General features: G+C 39.4%; 1 protein-coding gene across 1 annotated transcript; it reads left to right on the top strand.

Moving 5' to 3' along the window:
* The first annotated feature begins 788 nt into the window (after window positions 1–788).
* On the top strand, window positions 789–22667 carry Dnz1 (DNZDHHC/NEW1 zinc finger protein 11). Its single transcript, XM_053788552.2, has 6 exons — window positions 789–936; window positions 6263–6402; window positions 15588–15708; window positions 15848–16006; window positions 17811–17922; window positions 18629–22667. Exons 1-6 carry the CDS (start codon window positions 818–820, stop codon window positions 18773–18775), a joined length of 798 nt encoding a protein of 265 aa, XP_053644527.2. The 5' UTR covers window positions 789–817; the 3' UTR covers window positions 18776–22667.
* The last annotated feature ends 1225 nt before the right edge of the window (window positions 22668–23892 follow it).

Below are 23892 nucleotides of genomic sequence, written 5' to 3'. Positions count from 1 at the left end.
GGCCTTTTATGTCTATATGCTCTTGTGCTACCGTCCACTGGATGGATATGGGGTGCACGATAAACTAGCCACTTCTAGAACATAAGAACATAAGAACGAAGGAACACTGCAGAAGGCCTACTGGCCCATGCGAGGCAGGTCCAAGTCTCCTACCGGCTTAAGCCAATGCACCCAACCTAGTCAGGTCAGGTCACATTGACTTAAGGGAGGAACACGGCAACCGACCTGGTAGCACAAGCTATCAGGTCTAACTCACACCCACCCACATCCACTCATGTATTTATCCAACCTATTTTTAAAGCTACACAACGTTCTGGCCTCTATAACTGTACTTGGGAGTTTGTTCCACTCATCCACAACTCTATTACCAAACCAGTACTTTCCTATATCCTTCCTGAATCTGAATTTTTCCAACTTAAAACCATTGCTGCGAGTCCTGTCTAGGCTAGATATTTTCTCTGGCGAAATCTAAAAAAATCTAAATATATTATTACATATTATTATTATTATTATTATTATTATTATTATTATTATTATTATTATTATTATTATTATTATTATTTTTATTATTATTATTATTATTATTATTATTATTATTATTATTATTATTATTATTATTATTAATTATTATTATTATCATTATTATTCTTGTTGTTAAATATTTTGAAGGTCAGTTATACAAAACAATTAATAATGTTTAATATGATAAAGTTTTCCAAATAATTAAATTTATAATAGTGACTCTTGTTGATTGTTATGGTTTGTTGATGTTTGCATGAAGGGTCCCTGGCCTGGACATGTCAAAAAAGATGTCAACATGCCCGTCTTCAGAGGAGATCCCTGTGGCATAACTTGCTTAATTCTCACCTATGCCGCAATATTTTACGCAGATTATGTCGTTATTAACTGGATTGTGCTACAGACCATGTTTAATAGGTAGGTTGTTGCTAGTAATGGCTCTTAGCCCTCGAGGAGGTGCTGAAAATGTTCTGCCTAGAAAGTAAAAAAGTTGTCCTTCATATACGTAAGGCTAAACATAGAAATATGTGTACGTTTTCACCTTAGTTAGCGTATTTCTGCATCTTCTTACATGATCATTCGTATTAAGCTTGTATTATGTACAGGTTAATGATACGTTTTTGTATAAAATTTAAACGGAAATTATTAATGTCAGTGCTGTATGACTTGTAGGTTTAACGCTTCTTTTTGATTATAGTAATAATAATTAATGTTGATATCATTATGGCTGTGGATGTAGTTATACACTCAGTACAAACGAGCTTTTTTCTCAGGACTAGGCTTTATCAAGTCCAGTGTATTACTGATAATATTACAGCAGTTTTGAGGAACTAACACTGCCTTACTTAACTTGATGAGTTTCAAGTACCACATTCACCCTGTCCTAGTTCTGTAGCCTTAGCCATGCTTAAGTGCACTCTAATCAGAATTTAGCTGAAATATACTTGATACTGCACACCTTTTGCCATTGATGTTTTGAGGTAGGTATGTTTGTCAGGAAACAGGACAAGTGTTTCCTGATGTGGGTCTTAATCATATGATGACCTACAGCTGGAGCTTTTGTTCATCTGACCGAGGACTTCCACTGGCTTACTAGTCCACCTCTTTAAAAATCATGGTTATGATTATAGCCATTAGGAATCGACAATAATGGTTGTTTTACGGAGAGCCTCATGTGTATTCATGGCATCAGATCAATTATTTTGGTTCAAATGCATTTCATTTATGTAATAAATATAACTGCCATTGTAATAATAAATTATTATTATTATTATTAGTTACAGCATTATTTCCTATAGAGTACAATAATTGTCAAATTCAGTTCCCTTAGTACAGCCTCTCCTCACTCAATGATGGAGTTCTGTTCCTAAGACCATGTCAGTAAACGAATTCATCGCTAAACAGGAAGCATATTATAATGGTAGTGAGTTTGTACCACCATCTTTGATATTGTTTTAATGTCACCTTTGCACCATTTATAACATTTTTAGTATATTTTTAAATGTTTACACAGTAGTGCACTGTATACGTATTGTAATAAATAGAATAGAGGAAATCAGCTCTGATATACATTATTTAGGTATGCATACTGGTCAGAGATCCTGTTGTAAGTCCGAGTCATCGGTAAACGAGTACGTCACTAAGTGAGGAAAGGCTGTATTTCCTAAATTTTCATTTTGTGCTATTTTTCACTAACACAGTGGAACCCAGGTTTTCGCACACTCCAGTTATTGGATGTTTCGGTTTTAAGACCGTTTTTGTTTTGTGCGAAATTTTGTTTCGGAAATTGGACCTTGCTCCGGTAATCGGTTGTATTATATGCATCTGCCTGCCCAACCGCCCAGGAGACACCGCCACTACACCTCTCATTCTGCCTCTGTCAGTGGTTCAGTGAGCATTACTTCACACATTCCAAAACATTTCGTAATAATCCCTTGTTTTTGGTGTTTTTTAATTGTGACTGTGAAATAAGCCAGCATGGGCCCAAAGAAAGTTTCTAGTACCAGCCCTTAGATAAAGAAGGCAAGAATCATGATAGAAATAAAGAAAGAGATCATTGAAAAATATACGAAAGTTGCGTACATTTAGCCGACCTTGCCAGGATGTATGGGAATTCGAAATCAACAGTCTTCTTCATCTTGGCAAAGAAAGTAGAAATCAAGGAAGCTAAAGTTGTGGAAGGGTTGAATGTACTAATGAAACAGAGATCACAAACAGTGGAAGATTTGGAGAAGTTGTTGTTGGTGTGGATCAATGAAAAACAGTTAGCGGGAGATAGTGTTGTGGAGTCGATCATTTGTGAAAGGGCAACGCAGTTACATGTGGATCTTGTAAAGAAAATGCCTCAGAGGAGGAGGTAGAGAGAGGGGAGAAAGTGCCTTCAGTGATTAAGGACATTTGTGCAGAGTGGAGGGAGGTGCAAAGTTTTGTGGAGAAATACCACCCTGACCAAGCCAAAAAAAGCCATATCTGCAACGTGTTCAGTGACAGAACCTTGTCCTACTTCAGGCATATCTTAGAGAGACTCAAGAAAGAGACCTCTCTGGACAGATATTTTGTGTGACAGGGGTCCAGTGGCTCTCAAGCTGGTCCTAGTGCCATTAAAAGACAAAGAAGGGAAGTAACCCCAGAGAGGGACTTGATACCTGAAGTCCTTATGAAGGGGGATTTCCCTTCCAAACACTAACCCGAATTCCCTCTCACCTCCTTGCCTTCTTCAATATACCAACAAGAGTCTTCAATAAAGGTAAGTAATGTTAATATTTATTTATACAGTGGAACCTCAGATATCGAACTTAATCCGTTCCTGGAGCTAGTTCTAAATTCGAAAAGTCTGAAAATCGAAGCAATATTTCCCATTATAAATAATGGAAATACAATTAATCTGTTCCAGAAACCCAAAAAAATTCACAAAAAAATACATTTTATAGGGATTAATTACAGTTTTACATACACACAACAAATACTATAGTGTTCAATTATGCATATAAATATAAAATAACATTTTTACTTACCTTTATTGAAGATTGGTGATGGTATCTGGAAGATAGGGAGGAGGAGAGAGGGAGTTGGGGTTAGTGTTTGGAAGGAGAATCCCCCTCCATGAGGACTTCAGGTAAAGCCCTCTCTGGGCTTACTTCCCTTCTCTGTCTTTCAATGCCACTAGGACCAGCTTGAGAGTCACTGGACCCCTGTCTCACAAAATAACTGTCCACAGTCCTCTGTTTCTGGCGCCTCTTTAACATTTCCCTAAAATGGGACATGGTTCTGTCACTGAACTTGTTGCAAAGGTGGCTTGTTTCAGCTTGCTCAGAGTGGTACTTCCCCACAAACATTTGGACATCATTCCACTTCTGTATTATTTCCTTCTTCACATCTATGGTGTTTCTCACATTTTTTACCACAATGGTACCACTAGCAAGCTTCTTTGGGCCCATGGTAGCTTATTTCACAGTCCCACAAGCACTAAACACAATGAAATAATCGTAAAATGTTTGAATGAGAGCGCAGGTTAGTGTTCACTCAAGCATCAACAAAGCCAGACTGGCTCACGTTGCCTGCGCAGGGACGCGAACAGAGTGGGCTGGCGGACAGGTCCGGTACCCGGCGGTCCAAAAATAGGGGCATGTTCGATAATAGGGACAAAGTTGGTTCGAGAAAAGGGTTCTATTTTTGAAACGTTCGATATGTGATACGTTCAAATTTTGAGGTTCCACTGTATTTATTTTTCATTGTTTTGTGTATGTAAAACTATTTATTCTTTACCACCTTCTGGAATGGATTAAGTTTGAAAACCGGGGTTCCACTGTATGTACGTTTTGTTAGTAAAAGATAATCATCTTAACGGTACAGTGACCTGTATAGTGTGTTCATTGCAATCCAGAAAATCATTACAACATGAAAGCATAGAATACAAACTATAGAATACAGTTGAATTCCAAGGTTAACAAGCCTTCTCATTCACAAGTTTCCATTTTTTTTTTTTTAGAGGGTATCTCACATATAGTTTTGATTATTTCCACACTGACGGTTTTTTTTAGGCTTGATGCAAGACCATTCCGTAGAAAACTAGAAAGATATCACCTCTAAAACAAAATGAGGCAAAATTTTAATTCTCACAAATTTCAGATCCATGAGACTCTAGAAACATAACCCTTGTGAATTATGGTGTTCCCCAGATTATTGTATACAAATTGTAATATAGCAATAAATAATCCCAGCCCATTCATGCATTCCCTGGTTATGTTCAGCCACCTTGTTGCTAGCATTCTTTGGCTGCTTGTTTAACTTACTAATTGTTAATTGTAATTTTTTATAGGTTTATGTAACCTAACTTAAAACAATGAAAATAGTGTTTGTAAGTTTACAGGAGGCACCAAGAAGCTGACATTGGAAACCTTGTAAGAAAATTAATGTAGTAAAATGAGTATAACTTGAATACCCCACGTTCTGGCAGCCTTCACTACCTGCAGCTGAAGATCTCATACAGGTGTGTTAATGTCAGCTTATTGGGTCAAGTTAGAAGAGGGTTGTGGTTTTTGTGTAGTTGTTGTTGAAGAGTTCTCTTGGAATGACAAAGCACAGTACTCTACAGTATTTGATAATGCATCTCTACACTGTCCTTACATATTTTGATATTGTAAATTGTTCACATATTCATTGTAGCTTAAGTTGTCTTCTCATGTTAGTCTGCCTCATTGAAAGCAGTTACACTCCTCTCAATGTTAAGAAGCATCACACACTTCCTGATTCTCTTCCTACTTCTACTTTTTTTTCAGAGAATTTATGATATTCAATTGTTCTGTAGCTAATACAGTACATTCACTCTCAATTTCATTGCTATCACCACCATGCAAGCTGCTCCTTGAATCTTTTTAAGGACATGCAATTTCTGCTGCATCGTCACATATTAATCCTTAATCTTCTTTGCAAATTAAGTATTACCGAGAGGGAGGTGTTCTTTCTCAGACTCTCCCGGGAAGTGCAGCGAGTGATTTGTAAACTTCCTATTTTCATCCACACACAACTTCACTTTGGTAAGAATATTCATGCTAAGTAATAATTTGGTATCAGTATATAAAATATGTTGTGGCAAAAACTTGCTAAGCAAACCCATGCTGTATGAGATGTTAGTGTATACTGTGGTACCTCGAGTTATGAACTTAATTTGTTCCAGAAGGCTGTTCGAGTGCCGATACCGAACAAATTTGTTCCCATAAGGAATAATGTAAATTAGATTAGTCCGTTTCAGACCCCCAAAAATACACTTACAAAAGCACTTACAAAATACACTTACATAATTGTTCGAGTTGGGAGCTGTTCAAAACTCAAGGTACCACTGTACAGGGGCTTCCCAAGTCACAAATGCTTGAATTATGGACATAAGCATTTGTGATTGGGGAAGCCCCTGTATACATTAACTTCTTATATGGCATGGTTTTGCTCAGCAAGTTTTTGCCACAACATGGTCCATAAAAAAAATATTTAAAGAATAATTGCTATGTAAATGCCTATCCTCACTTACAAAGATACTTAAGAACATAACCCATCTTTTATGCTATTAATTTTCTATAAAATTAATTCAGAGTTACAAACAGCTTGTGTGGGAGTTGGAATAACGGAAATGCAACTTGTTTCTAAGTTGGTTTGTATGCAATGAAACCTACATATTTTAAGTATTATAAAAGAAGTCATTTACTATGTAGTCACTGAAAACTCTTTTTTTTTCTTTGTAATTTTTCAGTTTATGGGGAGTACTGCATGTTCTTCTATTCAATATCCTTGTCTTCTTGACACTAATGGCACATGTACGAGCAGTCTTTAGTGACCCAGGGATTGTACCTCTACCACAGAGTCGGCTGGACTTTTCAGACATGCATTCAGGTGAACAATACTAAGATTATGATACAATAAGTAATGCCTTCAATTACATTACAATTATGTTTATATTTACTATTAAAAATCAAATGTGTTTTAATGTACAATGAGTAATGCCTTCAATTACATTACTGTATTAGCAGACACCCTCTCTCCTCCCCTATAGTCTGTTAAATCAAGGATTTACTACTCTTCACTTAATACTATTTAAATAAAAGAAATTCAAACAGTAGGAGGGCAGCCTGAGAATTTAAAGAATATAAAGGAGTCAGACCAGGTATAATAATAATAAAAGAAGGAATACACACACAAAATTTCAGTTTAATGGACAAATAGGGGGCAAGGATATTTGGTAATGCTGATTGTTTGTTAAAGCTGAATGTTGGTATTGTTTTCCATGATTATCAGTAAGAGCCAATTCAATATTTAACAGATTTCATCTGTTAACTATAAAATCAGTGAACCCAGCGAACTGTAACACTAATTGTCCATTAGTGTTACAGCAAACAGTAACTCTAATGGACAATTCTGGAAATAGCAGATTTCATTAAATCTGTAATCAATTTACTCGGTGGACTGTAACAAGAGTGGACAGTTCTGGATTTAATGAACTTTGTTGTTTGTTACTTGCAAGTTACTTGTAGTCAGACATTGCACCTGTGGACTGGTCCCAGACCAAGCCACCTGGTTGCTGGTCTTAAAATATCAGTATGCTGGTGCTAGTCATGCTTAGGTCAACACATTCTCCACAGCACAGCTGATCAGGAACTGAGTTGAGGAACTGATCACATTCATTTTTGAAGATAGCTAGGGATTTGTTAGTAACTTTCTTTACTCATGAAAGGCCTTTGTTGTTTCTGGACTGTGTCGAGACAATGTATTTTGTCCATTAAATTCATATATGCAAAAGTAAATGAAAGATTTTAAAAGAAAACTTTATGATATTTATGTTGAAAAAAGCAAAACAAAAGCTAGAAATAGAATAGCAGGTGTAACTAGCTAAGGGGATCTCACAAATGCTAACAAAATTGAACAGGAAATGAAAGGTCTAGGAGAGTATATAACAAAAACTGAACGTAATTATGCCGAAATAACAAAAGGAAAACAAAGTATGATGCAGTATGTCATCGATCAGTTATTTGACTTCGAGCATTAACTAGCAGTCTTCAACCTTTAACAGATAATATGCAAAACAAAGAGATTATTAAAAACCTCTACATAGAGTGAACCTCTTCAAGGGGGGCTCCTTGGCGTGGTGAAGAGGCTCTTCGTCTGAGGAATTAAACCTGTTGGTCTCCTTCCTCAGACCGAACCTAATTACCCCCCCCAATCCCCCCTTCCCTCTCCCATCCTCCCCCTTTTCCTTTCCTCCTCCTCCTCCCCACCCCTCCCTTTTGCCCTTCCTTTTTGGCCTTTGGGATTTTTTCCCACAGGCGCGCTAGTTCCTAGGTAGGGGAAAGGGTACCGGGGTCCATCCCATTCCGTTGAGGTTCTTGGCGGTGGCGTAGTTTGCCGTGGAATCTGGATTGCCTGGGGATGTCCCAATCCCTTTCCGGTATCCCAGAGGGTGGCTTTGGGTGTCTTTCGGGCAACGGGTGTATGTCTGGAAGCCACCTTTCGGATTCCGGGGGTGGTGGCCGAAGGAGGTATGCTTTGTGGCAGATATCCGGCTGCCCTCTCTTTTGTCCACCGAGGTAGCTCGGCAGATGTGAGGTTGCTATCCCGGATTGCTAGTTTACTGGCATGATGGGTAGGGTGTGGCACGGGTTCCATGCTGCATCTGCACTACTTGCGGTGCTGAGGTCCTCTTGGGTGCGGAGGGAGATTTCTGGCCCTTTCATTCCTCCTAAGAACTATCCCTCCCCGGTCCCCCCTTTTTTTATTCTTTTTTTTCTTTTTCTTTTCTTCTTTCTTTTTTTTTCTTAAAAACAAAAAGAAAGAAGTAACCTAACCATGGAGTACCTGATCCATGACCCCGCTACCCCCGGGCCCCTTATTGTTACCGCACCCCGTTTTGACCTCGCCTCGTCTTTTGGCCACTCTTCCAACATTCCTAAGGCCCCTGTACCTCTTGCTGGTGCTGTTTCCTCACCCACTTCAGGTACCGGGGCTTCCACTGACTCCTTCGATTTGTCTGACCTCCGCTCTCCTTTGACTATGCTTCTGGCTTCTCCCTCTATGGTGCGGCGATTTTCGAATCGCCAGCATGTCCCACGTCGGACCGACTCTGGTCCCACTTCTAAACGTCAACGACAATCTGCTAATGATGTTACTTCTACTCGGAAAAGACCGACATGTCATGCACTCTCGCTCCACACTCAGTTTCAGACCACACAATGGACTAAATTCTTTACATTAAGACCGACTTCTTTTACTGCCTATCTTTCCGACCATAGTATTGGCAAAGCGCTCCTACGCCACGTTGGTAGAGATTTTTCCTTTCATGCTCTTAAGAGTGGTACGCGCATCATCACAGTCCAGAATTCTACCCAAGCTCATGATCCTTCTCTTCTTTTACATATCAATACTATTCCTACCACTATCGAAAAACATCATTCCCTCAATTCTTGTAGTGGTACTGTTATTCTGCCCCATACCATAGTCCAACAGAATTTCCAGACATGTGGCACTGACATTCTCGAACAGCTGGAACTCCAAGATCTCCCAATTCTCAAGGTAGTCACTTATGTTCTTCCTGCCCTCGGGCGAAGACGATACCCTTGCAATGTGGCTCATTTAACTTTTGACAGCCGTGAACTCCCATCCTCTGTTTATGTAGCAGGACATCGGTTACAAGTTCGGAAGGTGATCCCTGCGCCACAACAGTGTAGGAATTGCTGGCGATTTGGCCACCCAGCAAAATATTGCAGATCTATAGCCGAATGCCCAGTCTGTGGTGATGATGACCATTCTAATACGTCTTGCAGTCGAACTCCCTCTTGCCTTAATTGTCATGAGGCTCACCCTTCGTACTCTCGCCGTTGCCAAGTCTACTTAAATGAGCGAGAAATTCGTTGCCTCAAAGAGGCAGAAGGTCTCCCTTATGCTATGGCGGTTTCTCATCTTCGCCTCCAAGGGACACTGCCCCGTGTTTCTTATTCTCGTGTTTCAAAGCGTCCCCCCACTTCTGGGGTCACATCTTCTGCAGCCTCCTCTGCGGTTGCCAGTTCCATAGTCACTCCTGTATCTAATTCTTTTGCTGTCCTGGGCTCAGACATCCCTACTTCAACTCCTCAGTCTGTCCTCACTTCTTCGTGTCCTCCCTCAAACCCCGGTATCGACAAGACCTCGTACGACACCTCCTCCCAATCGTCCCTCTACTTCTCAGAGGCCCAAAAAATCTCCTTTAACCCCTCCTTCCCTTCATCCACCTCCACATTTTACCTTCCTGGTCTCTGTACCTGGGTCTTCCCCTTTCACTGGCTCTGTTACAAGTGTGGAGGTTCATCCTCCTCCTCATACTGTGCCTTCCTTCCCTGTCCCCTCCCAAGTTTCTTCCTCTTCTGCCACCTCCCAGGTTTCAGCCTCTTCTGTCCCCTCCCACACTTCTCCAGTTCCCTCCACCCTTTCCCCCTCCCCCTACCTTGGAACAGTAAATTACAGCTCCGATCTTTACTCAAACTCCTCCTCCTTCCATCACCAATATTGTCTCCCATACGATGTCTCTGAACTCCGAAACACTTGAAGCAATCTCTGAATATATTGCAGAGACCAAACCATCAATGGGCACTGATCCACCCTCTGTTCCTTCTCTTTTCTCTTCTCCATCTGCGCACCTCCTTTCTTCACAAAGCACAGTTCCTTCGCTACTTTAACGTTTTCCTTTGCCACTGCATGTGGACTTTTCTAACCCCTCTAGTCCGTAGGTACCCTTACCTGCGGATTTCAGGTATCTTTATCGTTGCCAATCATGGCCTATTTACAGTGGAATATTCGCAGCCTCAGGTAATCGGGGTGAGCTTCAGATGTTGCTCTCCCAGTTTTCCCCTGTTGGTGTTTGCTTACAGGAACCAAAATTACACTCTACCGTTATCTATCCTATCTCAGGCTATAATTTATTGTATTCTTCAGATCCTTTTCCTGGTGGGACCTTTAATGAAAGTGCCCTTCTTCTACGCACTGATATTCCGTACCATCAGCTATTTGTTCGTACTTCGCTGCACTACACAGCAGCCCGTATCCACTTGCATAGGTGGTATACACTCTGTTCTTTGTATCTCTCTCCTTCTCGGGCATTATCTATCCCAGATATTGCCTTTCTTGTTTCGTCATTACTGCCACCACTTCTGTTACTTGGCGATTTTAATGCCCATCATTTCCTCTGGGGGGGTCTCACTGTGATTCCCGTGGCATTCAGTTAGAGGCTTTTCTTGCTACCCACCCCCTCCATGTTTTAAATACAGGTACTCACACCCATTTTGATCTTCGGACTCATACTCTCTCTTGCATCGATCTCTCAGTCTGCTCTTCCTCTTCCGCATTTGACTTCACCTGGTCTGTTCTCCCGGATTTACATGACAGTGATCATTTCCCAATCATTCTTACTTCCCCTTCATATTCACCACCTCTTCGTAACCCACGCTGGCAATTCGATCAGGCAAATTGGAACCTTTACTCACAACTAACTGTTTTTAGTGAGGTTCCTTCTTCGTCCTCCAGTGATGAGCTTTTACACCTCTTCTCGTCCTCCGTTTTAACCGCAGCTTCTCATTCTATACCCCAAACTTTGGGCAGGCATTCTCAGAAATGCGTGTCTTGGTGGTTTCCTGCTTGTGCTCGTGCAGTACGTTTGAAACGCGCTGCGTGGGGCAGGTACCGGTACAATAGAACCACGGAGAGACTTCTTGATTTTAAGCAGAAGCGTGCGATCGCTCGCCGTGTCATCCGTGATGCTAAACGCACTTGCTGGCGAGATTATGTCTCCACCATCACCTCTGCTTCCTCTATGAGTACAGTCTGGAAAAAAGTACGAAAACTGAGCGGTAAATATTCTCCTGACCCGGCTCCTGTTCTGTGGGTTGCCGGTGTTGATATAGCAAACCCACTAGATGTTGCCAATGAAATTGGCAATCATCTGGTCCGTATTTCTCAGGGGCTCCATCTATGCCCCTCGTTTCTTTCCTCAAAGTCTGCCAGAGAGTTAGCACCCTTGGACTTTTCTTCTCTCAGAGAAGAACAGTATAATGTGCCTTTTACACTTCAGGAACTGGAGGCAACACTCTCAGCTTGCTGATCATCGGCAGCTGGGCCCGACGACATTCATATTCGTATGCTACAACATTTACATCAGTCAGCCCTCGCAGTCCTATTACGCCTTTTCAATCTTATTTGGTCACAGGGAGTTCTTCCACAGCTGTGGAAATCTGCCATTGTTCTCCCTTTCCATAAACCGGGTACTACGGGACATGAAGCCTCCCACTATCGTCCCATTGCTCTTACCAGTGCAGTTTGCAAAGTGTTGGAATGCCTAGTAAATAAACATTTAGTGTGGTATTTAGAAACACACAACAGTCTCTCCACTCGTCAATATGGCTTTCGTAAGGACCGTTCTACCATAGACCCCTTACTACGCTTGGATGCGTTTAGTTCGTAATGCCTTTGCGAATAACCACTCAGTTATTGTCATATTTTTTGACCTTGAGAAGGCATATGACACAAATTGGAGGTATAATATTTTGGCCCAAGCCCACTCCTTAGACCTTCGAGGCAATCTACCATCCTTCCTTAAGAACTTTTTAACTGACAGACATTTCCGTGTTCGGGTTAATAATGTGCTCTCCCCAGACTTTATCCAAGCTGAAGGTGTCCCCCAGGGATGTGTTCTGAGCACAACACTTTTTCTCCTTGCTATAAATGATTTGGCCTCTAGTCTTCCATCCAATATTTGGTCATCACTCTATGTTGATAACTTTGCTATTGCATGTGCAGGCGCTGACTGTCACCTCATTACAGTTTCTCTCCAACATGCGGTCGACCGTGTTTCCAATTGGGCCACCACACATGGGTTTAAATTTTCCAGTACCAAAACTCACCAAATTACTTCCACTAGACGCTCTGTCATCTCCGATCATCCTTTGTACCTCTATGGCTCCCGTATCCCTGAACGTGATACAGTCAGGTTTCTAGACCTCCTCTTTGACCGTAGGTTATCCTGGAAACCTCACATTACCTCTCTGAAGGCAACTTGTCACAGCCGGCTGAACCTTCTTAAAACCCTTGCTCATCTTTCATGGGGAGCTGATCGTCGAACTCTCCTTCGCCTACATTCCGCTCTCATTTTATCGAAACTCGATTATGGTGACCAGATCTATTCAGCAGCCTCTCCTGCTACTCTCTCTAGCCTTAACCCCCATTCATCACCAAGGATTACGTTTATGCCTTGGTGCTTTTCGCTCTTCCCCTGTTGAAAGCCTCTATGCAGAAGTGAACGTTCCATCCTTATTCGATCGCCGTGATGCCCATTGCCTTCGCTACTATGTACGCTCTCATGATCTCCGCAATCCTTCCATTTATAGAATGGTCACTGATATTAGTAGACATTCTTTATTTGTTCGTCGCCCCTGTTTGCTCCGTCCCTTCTCCCTTCGCCTACATTCGCTCCTGTCTTCTCTTCAATTATCAACTTTCTATGTTCATGTAGCATCTCACTTTTCCCTACCTCCCTGGGAAGTTCCAGCTGTTTGAGTCTGTTCTTTCTCACTCCCTTGCTCAAAAGCCCAACTGTCTACGGTAGCTTCGCACTCTCTTTTTCTTGACCACTTCCACTCTCATTCTCATGCCATTGCAGTGTACACAGATGGCTCTAAGTCTTCTGATGGCGTAGGATTCGCAGCAGTGTTTCCGGACAGCATCGTACAAGGGCATTTACTATCTTCGGCTAGTATCTTTACTGCTGAATTGTATGCCATTCTTGCAGCACTCATCCGTATTGCATCTATGCCTATGTCATCATTTGTGGTTTTCTCAGACTCCCTTAGTGCTTTACAGGCTATACAGAAATTTGATACACCTCACCTCTTAGTCCTCCGTATCTAACTTTGGCTATGCCACATCTCTTCCAAGCATAAAGATATTTATTTTGTTGGGTCCCTGGTCATGTTGACGTACAGGGCAATGAACAGGCAGACACTGCTGCGCGGTCAGCAGTACATGACCTACCAGTTTCATATAGAGGTGTTCCATTTATGGACTATTTTGCTGCAATAGCTACCCACCTTCACACCCGTTGGCAACAACATTGGTCTACTCTGCTCGGTAACAAACTTCAATCTATTAAACCGAGTATAGGTTACTGGCCGTCTTCTTGTCGCCAATGTCGAGGATGGGAGACTACTCTCTCCCGTCTTCGCATTGACCATACTCGTCTTACTCATGGTTATCTCATGGAGAGGCGCCCTGCTCGTCTCTGAGAATTATCAGGTTCCATTATCGGTTAGCCACATTCTATTAGACTGCCCCCTTTATCAACGAGCATGCAGAATATACCTCCAACGTCATCTTCGCTCTGCTGCTCTCTCTTTACCTTCCCTTCTCACTGATGGACCCGCCTTTCATCCGGACTCTCTCATTGACTTTTTGACAACAACTGACTTACCTCACAAACTCTGATGATACCTTCAGCTGCCCTTTCTACCTCAATCTCTTGCTGCCCTCTACCCCTGCACTATCCCCTGCCCCGCTGTTTTCTGTAACCTACTGATCATCCCTTCCCCCTTCTCCCGCCCAATCCCCTCGCTTCCCTCCCTACCCTGCAGCGCTGTATAGCCCTTGTGGCTTAGCACTTCTTTTTTATTATAATAATAATAATACATAGAGTGAAACATTACAATAAAAACTTGCTCTGCAACTGTGTATCTCTTTTCACTACTGTCAGTAATATGTCTTGTAGCCAAAATGTAATGTTATGTACATAACTATCCCTTAATATTTCAACTGAATATTACAGAAAAGAATCTGGATAAAGTAAGAACATGACTCAGTTTCCCACCCATATGAATTGCATTTTGCTCTTAAACTGTGAAAGAAAGCAAACCCATTTCAGTTGGATTCACTGGTATATTTATGAGTTGCTAAAAGTTATTTCCAGCAAAATACAGTGCTAAATAATTATTGGTCAAGTTAGAGGCAGTATAATGTAAATGGACATAAGTAACTAATGAGATATTATAGTTACTGGTATATTTTGATCACCAGGAGTTTTATCAAAATTTGATCAAGGCTTGATGAATCTCTTAGTGAGGAAAACATAGCGCATAATAATAAATGTCCCATTAGGTGCTTGAATTATCAGTAAATAATATGCACACATGTCCACAGTATTTGCTTTCATTAGCCATAAATAATATACAGTACAGGTTTCATTTGCTTTATGTGGGTTCATTTTATGCAAATTCATCATTATGTTCTGTCCCATTTCTGTTAGTAATTATGCATATGCAAAATGCACTTGCCTTACGTGATCAGTGCAAAATGTATTGAAGATTCTTATGTAGAATAATTATTGATGGCCAAAATGAGCTAAATACAACTACCAAGGGCCAGCAATAAATCTACAGCCTGAAATTAGGGGCACCCTTATTGATAATGCATGGATAAGGGAGGTGCTGTGTGGCTTTTGACAGATATCCAATTTTTCTTTATCTAAATCATTTGACACCCTCATCACCTTACTCTTTTCTATGTTCACTTTCAACTTTCTACCTTTACACACATTCCCAAACTCATCCACTAACCTTTGCAATTTTTCTTTAGAATCTCCCATAAGCACAGTATCATCAGCAAAAAGTAACTGTGTCAATTCCCATTTTGAATTTGATTCCACCCTCACTATCCTCATAAAAACTCTTTACAGGTCTACCCTGGCTACAGATCCGCAATCCTACATTCTGTCTTACCTCTAATTCTTTCAATTATAACCCTACCGTTATAGTTTTGATGCTATCATTGGTTTTTAATTAAACAATATCCCATAGGTTTTTTATCTAAAATCATCTTAATCTGAAAGTTGATATCTACAGTATCTCTAAAAAAAATTAGCATTATATCTAGTATTGCTTATCTGTATTCAAAGATTGAGCCTATTTTACGTGGTCCAGAAATAAAATGTTGGTTTGTACTATATCAGTATGCATCAGTTGCAACAAAAAACTGTTATAGCCACTTAATTTTTTACTTACTATTTCCATTTTCAGGAGGAGAAAAAAGTGATGATTGGACAGTGTGTGCCAGATGTGAAATGTATCGGCCACCTCGAGCACACCACTGCCGTATTTGTCAACGTTGTATACGCCGAATGGACCACCATTGTCCATGGTATAATTTTGGTTTATACTGAAATCACAGTTAAGGCATTGTACATACAGCATGTTTTGGTGCTGAAAATATCTTTGGATCTGTGAGATCATTACAACTGGCTAGATTCATGAATGGTTTAATGTACTTATTTTTTCAGGATTAACAACTGTGTTGGAGAATGGAACCAGAAGTATTTCTTACAGTTCTTGATGTTTGTTGGTCTGATGTCAATATATGCAATGAGCCTTGTTGCTTATTCTTGGATCAAGGCTTGCCCAGAGTGCTCAAAAGATATGATGGTCAAGCAGGGCAGACTGTAAGTACAAATGAGATGCCTTAAAATACTTCAGAAAAAATATTTTAAGATTAATTTTTTTTTGCGAGAATGGAAAAATTATGATAGAGAAGTAAACCCTCAATTTAACAGACTAATGGGAGATGAGCGGCTGACCAGTAATGGTAATTGTTGTGGATAGAGATGAGATTGTTTTGCCATGATACTAACAATAACAGGCAGTTCTAAAACTAGTGGACTTTGCTTGTTGTTTCCAAATCATTTGACCCATCTGATTTTGTCCCCTATTTCCAAAGTCCTTTAACTCCTAAACTATGACAAAAAAAAAAAAATACCTGTGTGTATTATTCATTGGAACATGGAAATAAGCCACATTATTTGATTGGGTTAAATCCACTTATTGTGCTTTATGGCTGAATTCCACTGTTAGTATCATGAAACTGTAATAAATTTACCAGCAGTTCCACACCATTTCCTGGTTGGGAAGCTTGTGGTGGAACAACGGCTCCTGATTTCATTGTTTACTTATTCCAGTTAAGCATATTAGTACATTGGACAGTCATCACCTGTGTAGTTAAGCATGATACACTGTGTGGACCCTCCTGGCCTTAGATTTTTTCAAAGGTATGAAAAGATGTAGAGGACCCAAAGAGTTGTGCTGAAGTCAAAAATATTGGCAGATGGCAGATTTGAAGGTATGGAAATTGTGCATACGTACTAGTATGTTGGGTGCATAGTTGTGAGTTGTGTACTGATATGGTGAACACAGTTTAAGAGTTAAATCAAGGTCTGTTAAGTCGAAACTTTACTGCATATTCTTGTTTCTGTGAGTGAATATTTTGTTATTGAAATAGTAGTTCAGTGTTGTAGAAATAACATCAGTGGTATTTGACTTCAGTTTTTTTATTTTAAATTAATGAAATATATTTGCAGGCTTCTCCATGGGGAAATGGAACAGAATTCTTCCTCCGTAAGCCATGCGTGTTGTAAGAGGCAACTAAAATGCCAGGGGCAAGGGGCTAGTAACCCCTTCTCCTGTATATATTACTAAATGTAAAAGGAGAAACTTTCGTTTTTCCTTTTGGGCCACCCTGCCTCGGTGGGATACAGCCGGTGTGTTGAAAGAAAGATTTGCAGTCTTTGAGCAAATCACCTACAACTCTGCACAGTTATAAAATCATATAGATAAAGTAAGAAATGTTTACTCATGTTACAACAGAAATTTTTTTTTTTTCAACAAACTGGCTGTATCCCACCAAGGCAGGGTGGCCCAAAATGAAAAACGAAAGTTTCTCTTTTTAAATTTAGTAATTTATACGGGAGAAGGGGTTACTAGCCCCTTGCTCCCAGCATTTTAGTCACCTCTTACAACAGGCATGGCTTACGGAGGAAGAATTCTGTTCCACTTCCCCATGGAGATAAGAGGAAATAAACAAGAACTAGAAAGAAAATAGACGAAAACCCAGAGGGGTGTGTATATATATGCTTGTACATGTATGTGTAGTGTGACCTAAGTGTAAGTAGAAGTAGCAAGATGTACCTGAAATCTTGCATGTTTATGAGACAGAAAAAAGGACACCAGCAATCCTACCATCATGTAAAACAATTACAGGCTTTCGTTTTACACTCACTTGGCAGGACGGTAGTACCTCCCTGGGCAGTTGCTGTCTACCAACCTACTACCTAGGAAGAGGAAAATATACACTTTTAAAAACTTATGTTATTATGCAAAAATCAAGATGGTATTGTTGGGTTGCAAAATTCCTTGTCTTTATATGTATTGTAAGAGTTCATTTCCTACTACAATTTTTCTCTTTACTTTCAGGTTGCATTCTGTAATACTAAGTATGGAAAGTATACTGTTTGGTTTATTTGTTATTGCTATCATGTGGGACCAAATGCAAGCCATACTTACAGATGAGACAGCTGTTGAACAGGTATGTAGGGATACATCTTTGTGTTCTGTTTTTTTTTTTTTTCCAAAGATTCTTAAAGTGGCCCATCAGGAATATTTTTGGTTGTTTTATACACTCTCCAACTCATCCTATTTTGCTCCATCCTCAACAACTCTTCCTCAGCCCTCTGAATAAATATAAATATAAAACATCTTATTTCTTTGTGTAGTTTACATGTAATAAAATATTGTTAAGCATGTTAATGAATGTGCATTCTGGGTTACTTTTAGTAACTCTGCACCTCCTAATCTCCAAATTACAAATTCTCTGCATAAGGTTTACATGACACATTGCCCTCAGACATGACATCTCCACTGCCTCCAGCCTCCTCCTTGCTTCAACATTCTCAACCCAAGCTTCACACCCGTATGAGAGTGTTGGAACCACTATACTCTCGACTCATGAAATTGTAGTGACAAAATTGCAAACAAACCATGCCACGGGTGGCGCTTGAACCCGCAATCAGAGAATTATAAAACTCCAGACTGATATAATATTCAGTGGGTAACGCATCGGTCTGGAGTTTTATGACTCTTTGACCGAGGGTTCAAGCCTCACCCATGGTATGGTTTCTTTCACTATACTCTCATACACTCCTCTCTTATTTATTTATGTATTTACTTATTTTTATTCAGTATTTTATTGCTTTCCATATTAATAAAACTATTTCTTTTTTTTTTGTTTGAAGGTAAAGTGTCAAGGGCCATATCGTGCACGTCGACCTAAGATGGCTCTTCTTAGAGAAGTGTGTGGCCGCAGTCGTCCCATACTGTGGATATTTCCCTGTACCAGTGCTCCTGTGAATACTGAGGCTTCATATAATCTAACTGTTTAAAGACCTTAATTAAAATTGATAATTTATATTAAATTGTATATTTGAAGAAATAATATTAATTAAGATGAGATATAATTAATGTATATCAAAAGGTCATTGATGGCAGAATTAATGGTTCTCTAATGACTGTTGTTTTCACTGCCAAATGTAATGCCCTTTTAAAAATTTCACCTGAATGCTTAAGACAGTTTAGTGCCTAACCCAACTGGTTACACTGTATTTATCTGAAGAATAAGCTTTTCAGAATTTTGAAGTAGTCTGGCAGCTTCAAGATATAAAACAAGATATCTAATAGTTTTTATACAGTTTTGAAAATGAGATTAGAATTTTGAAAGATATATAATTATAATTTAAGATTGATGCATATGAGTGGTATATAGATAAATGTTGAACACTATACAGATAGCTTTTTTTACAAGAGTAGATATTAAACAGTAAGTCACATTGTATAATAGGTACTGCTACATCCTGCTATACCAAGTGTTAGAGGATTATGTGGCACAACAATTTGTAAAATAGCAGTCCTCTACATCACTGCTATCTGATATGCTATAAAACTATTATATCAGTGAAAATAAATTCTCACTATTTATTGATTCATTTATTTATATGATGTGTAGTTTAGTATCCTCACCTAGGTGGGATACCCAATGGGTCTCTGATTATTTTTTCCACTACTTTTGGTTTCTCGAGACTTCCTTCCGTACTTTGATTTTAATTTTTTACGTGTATCATTATAAACTGAAGGTTTTTATTTTAATTGGGCAATCTAGCTCCCTGGTGGATGATTTTAGATCCATTTTAGTTGTGATTAATGGGGTCTTTCTCTGAGTGCAACAGTGAATAAGTGCAGCTGCACAAAACTCACTATACAGATTCCCTGACCCTAGTGGATGTATTATATTTGTGTCATTTTTTTGTGTATATAGTACAGTGGGCCCCTGGTTTTCGGCCGGTGCAGAAATTGGCCAATTCGGAAATTGAGCACTTTTTTTTTTTTGTCAAAATTTCTCCCTGGATTTTGTGCATCCACTCGGAAATCATTGGTACCAGATGCGTTCACATGGGCCGCTCATACATTTTGTGACTCACTCTTGGGCATATTAAATGTTTTATTTTAGGTTAATATAGACATTTTCATTAATCCGTCTATGATATTTTCTTCAAAATGATAAAAGAAACACATTACATAGCATATAAACATGCAATGTTTATTTGCTATTGAGCAGTGAGTCGGGCAGAGGGTAAACATTATGTTTTCTCTGGTCAAGCGCTAGAGAAAACTGTGAATCTGGCATCTGGCTCAGTCGCCGCCTTTAACACGTGTTTGTTTACAGTTCTCGGCATGAATTATTCATTACTTCTCCCTTTGTTTATGATGGCATCTAAAGGTAGTTGTTAGAAACGATTAAACTCAGTGAATATGGTTAGTCGATGGTAATATGGCTGTGTTCTGCATTTTAGGTAGCTGGTAGGTGTAGCCCAGAGGGACTACATATGTGTGCCTACATACTACTCGCCTCTCGCCCTACATTAACCCTTTGACTGTCGCGGTCGTATATATACGTCTTACGAGGTACCGTGTTTGATGTATATATACTCATAAATTCTAGCGGCTTCAAATCAAGCAGGAGAAAGCTGGTAGGCCCACATGCGAGAGAATGGGTCTGTGTGGTCAGTGTGCACCATATAAAAAAAATCCTGGAGCACGCAGTGCATAATGAGAAAAAAAAACTCCGACCGTTTTTTTTAATAAAATGCCGACTTTGTGGCCTATTTTCGTATAGTATTTATGGTTGTATTCTCGTTTTCTTGGTCTCATTTGATAGAATGGAAAACATATTATAGAAATAGAGGTGATTTTGATTGATTTTACTATAAAAAGAACCTAGAAATGGAGCTCAAAGTAGGGGAAATGTTTGATTTTTGCCAATGTTCAAAAGTAAACAAATGATGCCATTGTCCAATAAATGTCCAACTAGCCATTCTAATATGCAGTCATGAATGGATTGATGTTATTTATACAATTATTACAGTATTGCAGTAGTCTGCATAATAGTAAGTCTTCTATTTTTTGTTTGAATAAAAATTCAAAATAGAAAGCAAGAGTAATATCAGAGGGGCTTGGAGACATGACTGATGAGCAAAGAAAATGTTATTTTAGAGCCAGGAATGTCTGCATTGTTCATTCTGGACCTTATTTTGAAACTGCCATATTTTTTAGTTTTTGTGAAATTGGCCAAATTGCAAATTTCTGACCACATTATTAGGTAGTTGAAATCGGTAAATGGACAGTTTCTTGTACTCAATCGATAGAAAAAAATGGAGTTCTTAAGAAATAGCTATGAGTTTGGGCGACTGGAACAATGGAATTAGCCGAAAATAGGGCTCAAAGTGGGCAAAATCGCCGATTTGTAAACAGCGCCGAGGTCGCTAACTTCGCGAGAGCATAATTACGTCAGTTTTCCATCAAATTTCGGTTTTTTGGTGTCATTACAATCGGGAAAAGATTCTCTATCATTTCATAAGAAAAAATAATTTTTTTTTTTAACCCTTTCAGGGTCCAAGGCCCAAATCTGGAGTCACGCACCAGTGTCCAAGAATTTTCAAAAAAAAAAATTTGTTATTTTTTCTTATGAAATCGTAGAGAATCTTTTTGTGAAGGTAATAAAACAAAAAGTACGAAATTTGGTGGAAAATTGACGAAATTATGCTCTCGCGAATTTTGATGTGTCAGCGATATTTACGAATCGGCGATTTTGCCGACTTTGACTCCCATTTTAGGCCAATTACATTATTCCAGTCAACCAAATTCTTAGCTATTTCACTGGTATTACTTCTATTCTATCGATTGAGCACAAGAAATCGCCAAGTCAACTGTTTCAACTACAAAATAAAGTGATCGGAAATTGTTAATTTGGCCAATTTAACACGAAGTTCAAAATATTCCAATTTCAAAATAGGGTCCAGAATGAACAATGTAGGCATTCCTGGCACTAAACTAACATTTCCTCTGTTCATTAGTTATGTTTTGAGGCTTTACAAATAAATTCCATTTTGATTTTTTATTCACATAATGAATTTTTATTCACACCAAAAAATAGAAGATTTACTGATATGCAATACTGTAATAATTGTATAAATATCATCATCATATTTGTGAATGTATATTAGACCCACCAGCTGACGTGTATTAGACGTGTGAGGTCGTTTGTTTACTCTTGAATATCGGCAAAAATTTAACATTTCCGCTACTTTGAGCTCAGTTTCAAGCCATTTTCAGTGCTAAAACCAATCAAAATCATCTCTATTTCTGTAATATGTCTTCCATTCTATCAAATGAGACCAAGAAATCGCAAATACAACTAGTATAAAAAACATACGAAAAAACACTGCAAAGTTGCTGTTTTAATCGAAAAATCATGATTTCATTTTTTTTCTCTCATTATACACAGTGTGCTGCAGGATCTGTTTTATGTGGTGCACACATACCACATAGATGTATTCTCTCATATCTAGGCCCAAATGTACCACTCACAGTTTATCAGAGTGAGCTGAGCTCATGGCGTAGATCTACGGTTTGGACCCTGAACGTAAAGCCGTAGATCTACGGGACAGACCCTGAAAGGGTTAATTTTGCGACACCAGGAGACACCTCAGGATTGGGGGTTGCCACAGTCAAAGGGTTAAGACTGCAAATATTTTAAGGTAAGTAATGAATGTACTAACCACTGAAAAGCTGAAACACTAGTTATTCTCTCTAAAATTTATTTTTTGTTAATATTTTTGGGTGTCTGAAATGGATTAATTGGATTTACATTATTTCTTATGGGAAATATTACTTCGGTTTTCAGCCATTTTGGATTTAGGCCAACCTTCTGGAACGGATTAATTACGAAAACCAGGGGTCTAATGTGTATCCAATCAAGCTGCAATGTCTGGTGTATAATTCATGAAAAAATTATTTTTATTTTTTTTGTGGGTTAGTGAGTTTGTTAGTGTGTTTGAGTGTTTGTTAGCATGTTTGTGAGTTAGTGTGTGGGTGTGTTTGTGTGTGTTTGTACTCACCTATGTATGGGTGCAGGGGCCAAGTTATAGCTCCTGGCCCTTTCTTTCTCTTGTCTTACTTCTGTTATCTTATTGTAGAACTCAGGTAGATTTGTGACACAGGATTTCCCATCTCTGAAGCTGTGCTGACTGTCATGTATGACCCCAATCTTTTCATTGTGTTCCACCACTTTTCTCCTGATAATCTTTTCCATGACTTTACATACTATACAAGTCAGTAACACTGGTCTGTAGTCTAATGCTGCCTGTCTGTATCCTTTCTTAAAAATTGGAAGTACATTTGCTGTCTTCCATGCCTCAGGCAACTGCCCAGTTTTGATAGATTTACTGAAGATTGCCACTAACGGCACACACAGTTTCCCTGCTCCCTCTCTCAGTATCCATAGAGATATGTTATCTGGTCCCACCACCTTTGAGGTATCTAGTTCACTTCGCAGTTTCTTCACCTCTACCTTGGTTATGTGTACTATGTCCAGCACCTGCTGGTGCACCCTACCTCCACAGTTTACTGGAAGCATTCCTGTCTCTATTGTGAATACTTCTCTAAATCTTCTGTTTAGTTCATCACATACTTCCTGATTACTCGTGTGAGCTTCCCTCCTTCTTTCCTCAGCCTGATTACCTGGTCCCTGACTGTTGTTTTTCTCCTAATGTGACTGTATAACAGCTTTGGTTCAGATTTGGCTTTTGATGCTATGTTGTTTTCGTATTGCCTCTGGGCGCCTCTCCTTATCCCTGCATATTCGTTTCTGGTTCTTCTGCTCAACTCCTTGTTTTCTTGAGTCCTTTGCCTTCTATATACCTTTTCCTTGCTCTAGCACACTTGGGTTTGGCCTCTTTATATCTCCAATTAAACCTTGGGCTCACTATGGTATTCCCATTTTTTTCTGTTACCCTTTGGTATGGCCTTCTCCTATGCCTCCTGGCATTTAGTAGTCACTAGTTCCATCATTTCATTTACTGTCTTTCCCTCTAGTTCTCTTTCCCACTTCACTTCATGAAGGAAATTTCTCATTCCTATGTAGTCCCCTTTTTTGAAGTTCGGCTTC

This window comes from Cherax quadricarinatus, chromosome 31 (assembly GCF_038502225.1).
Source record: "Cherax quadricarinatus isolate ZL_2023a chromosome 31, ASM3850222v1, whole genome shotgun sequence".
NCBI lineage: Eukaryota > Metazoa > Arthropoda > Malacostraca > Decapoda > Parastacidae > Cherax > Cherax quadricarinatus.
This window is presented reverse-complemented; position numbering and strand designations above follow the sequence as displayed.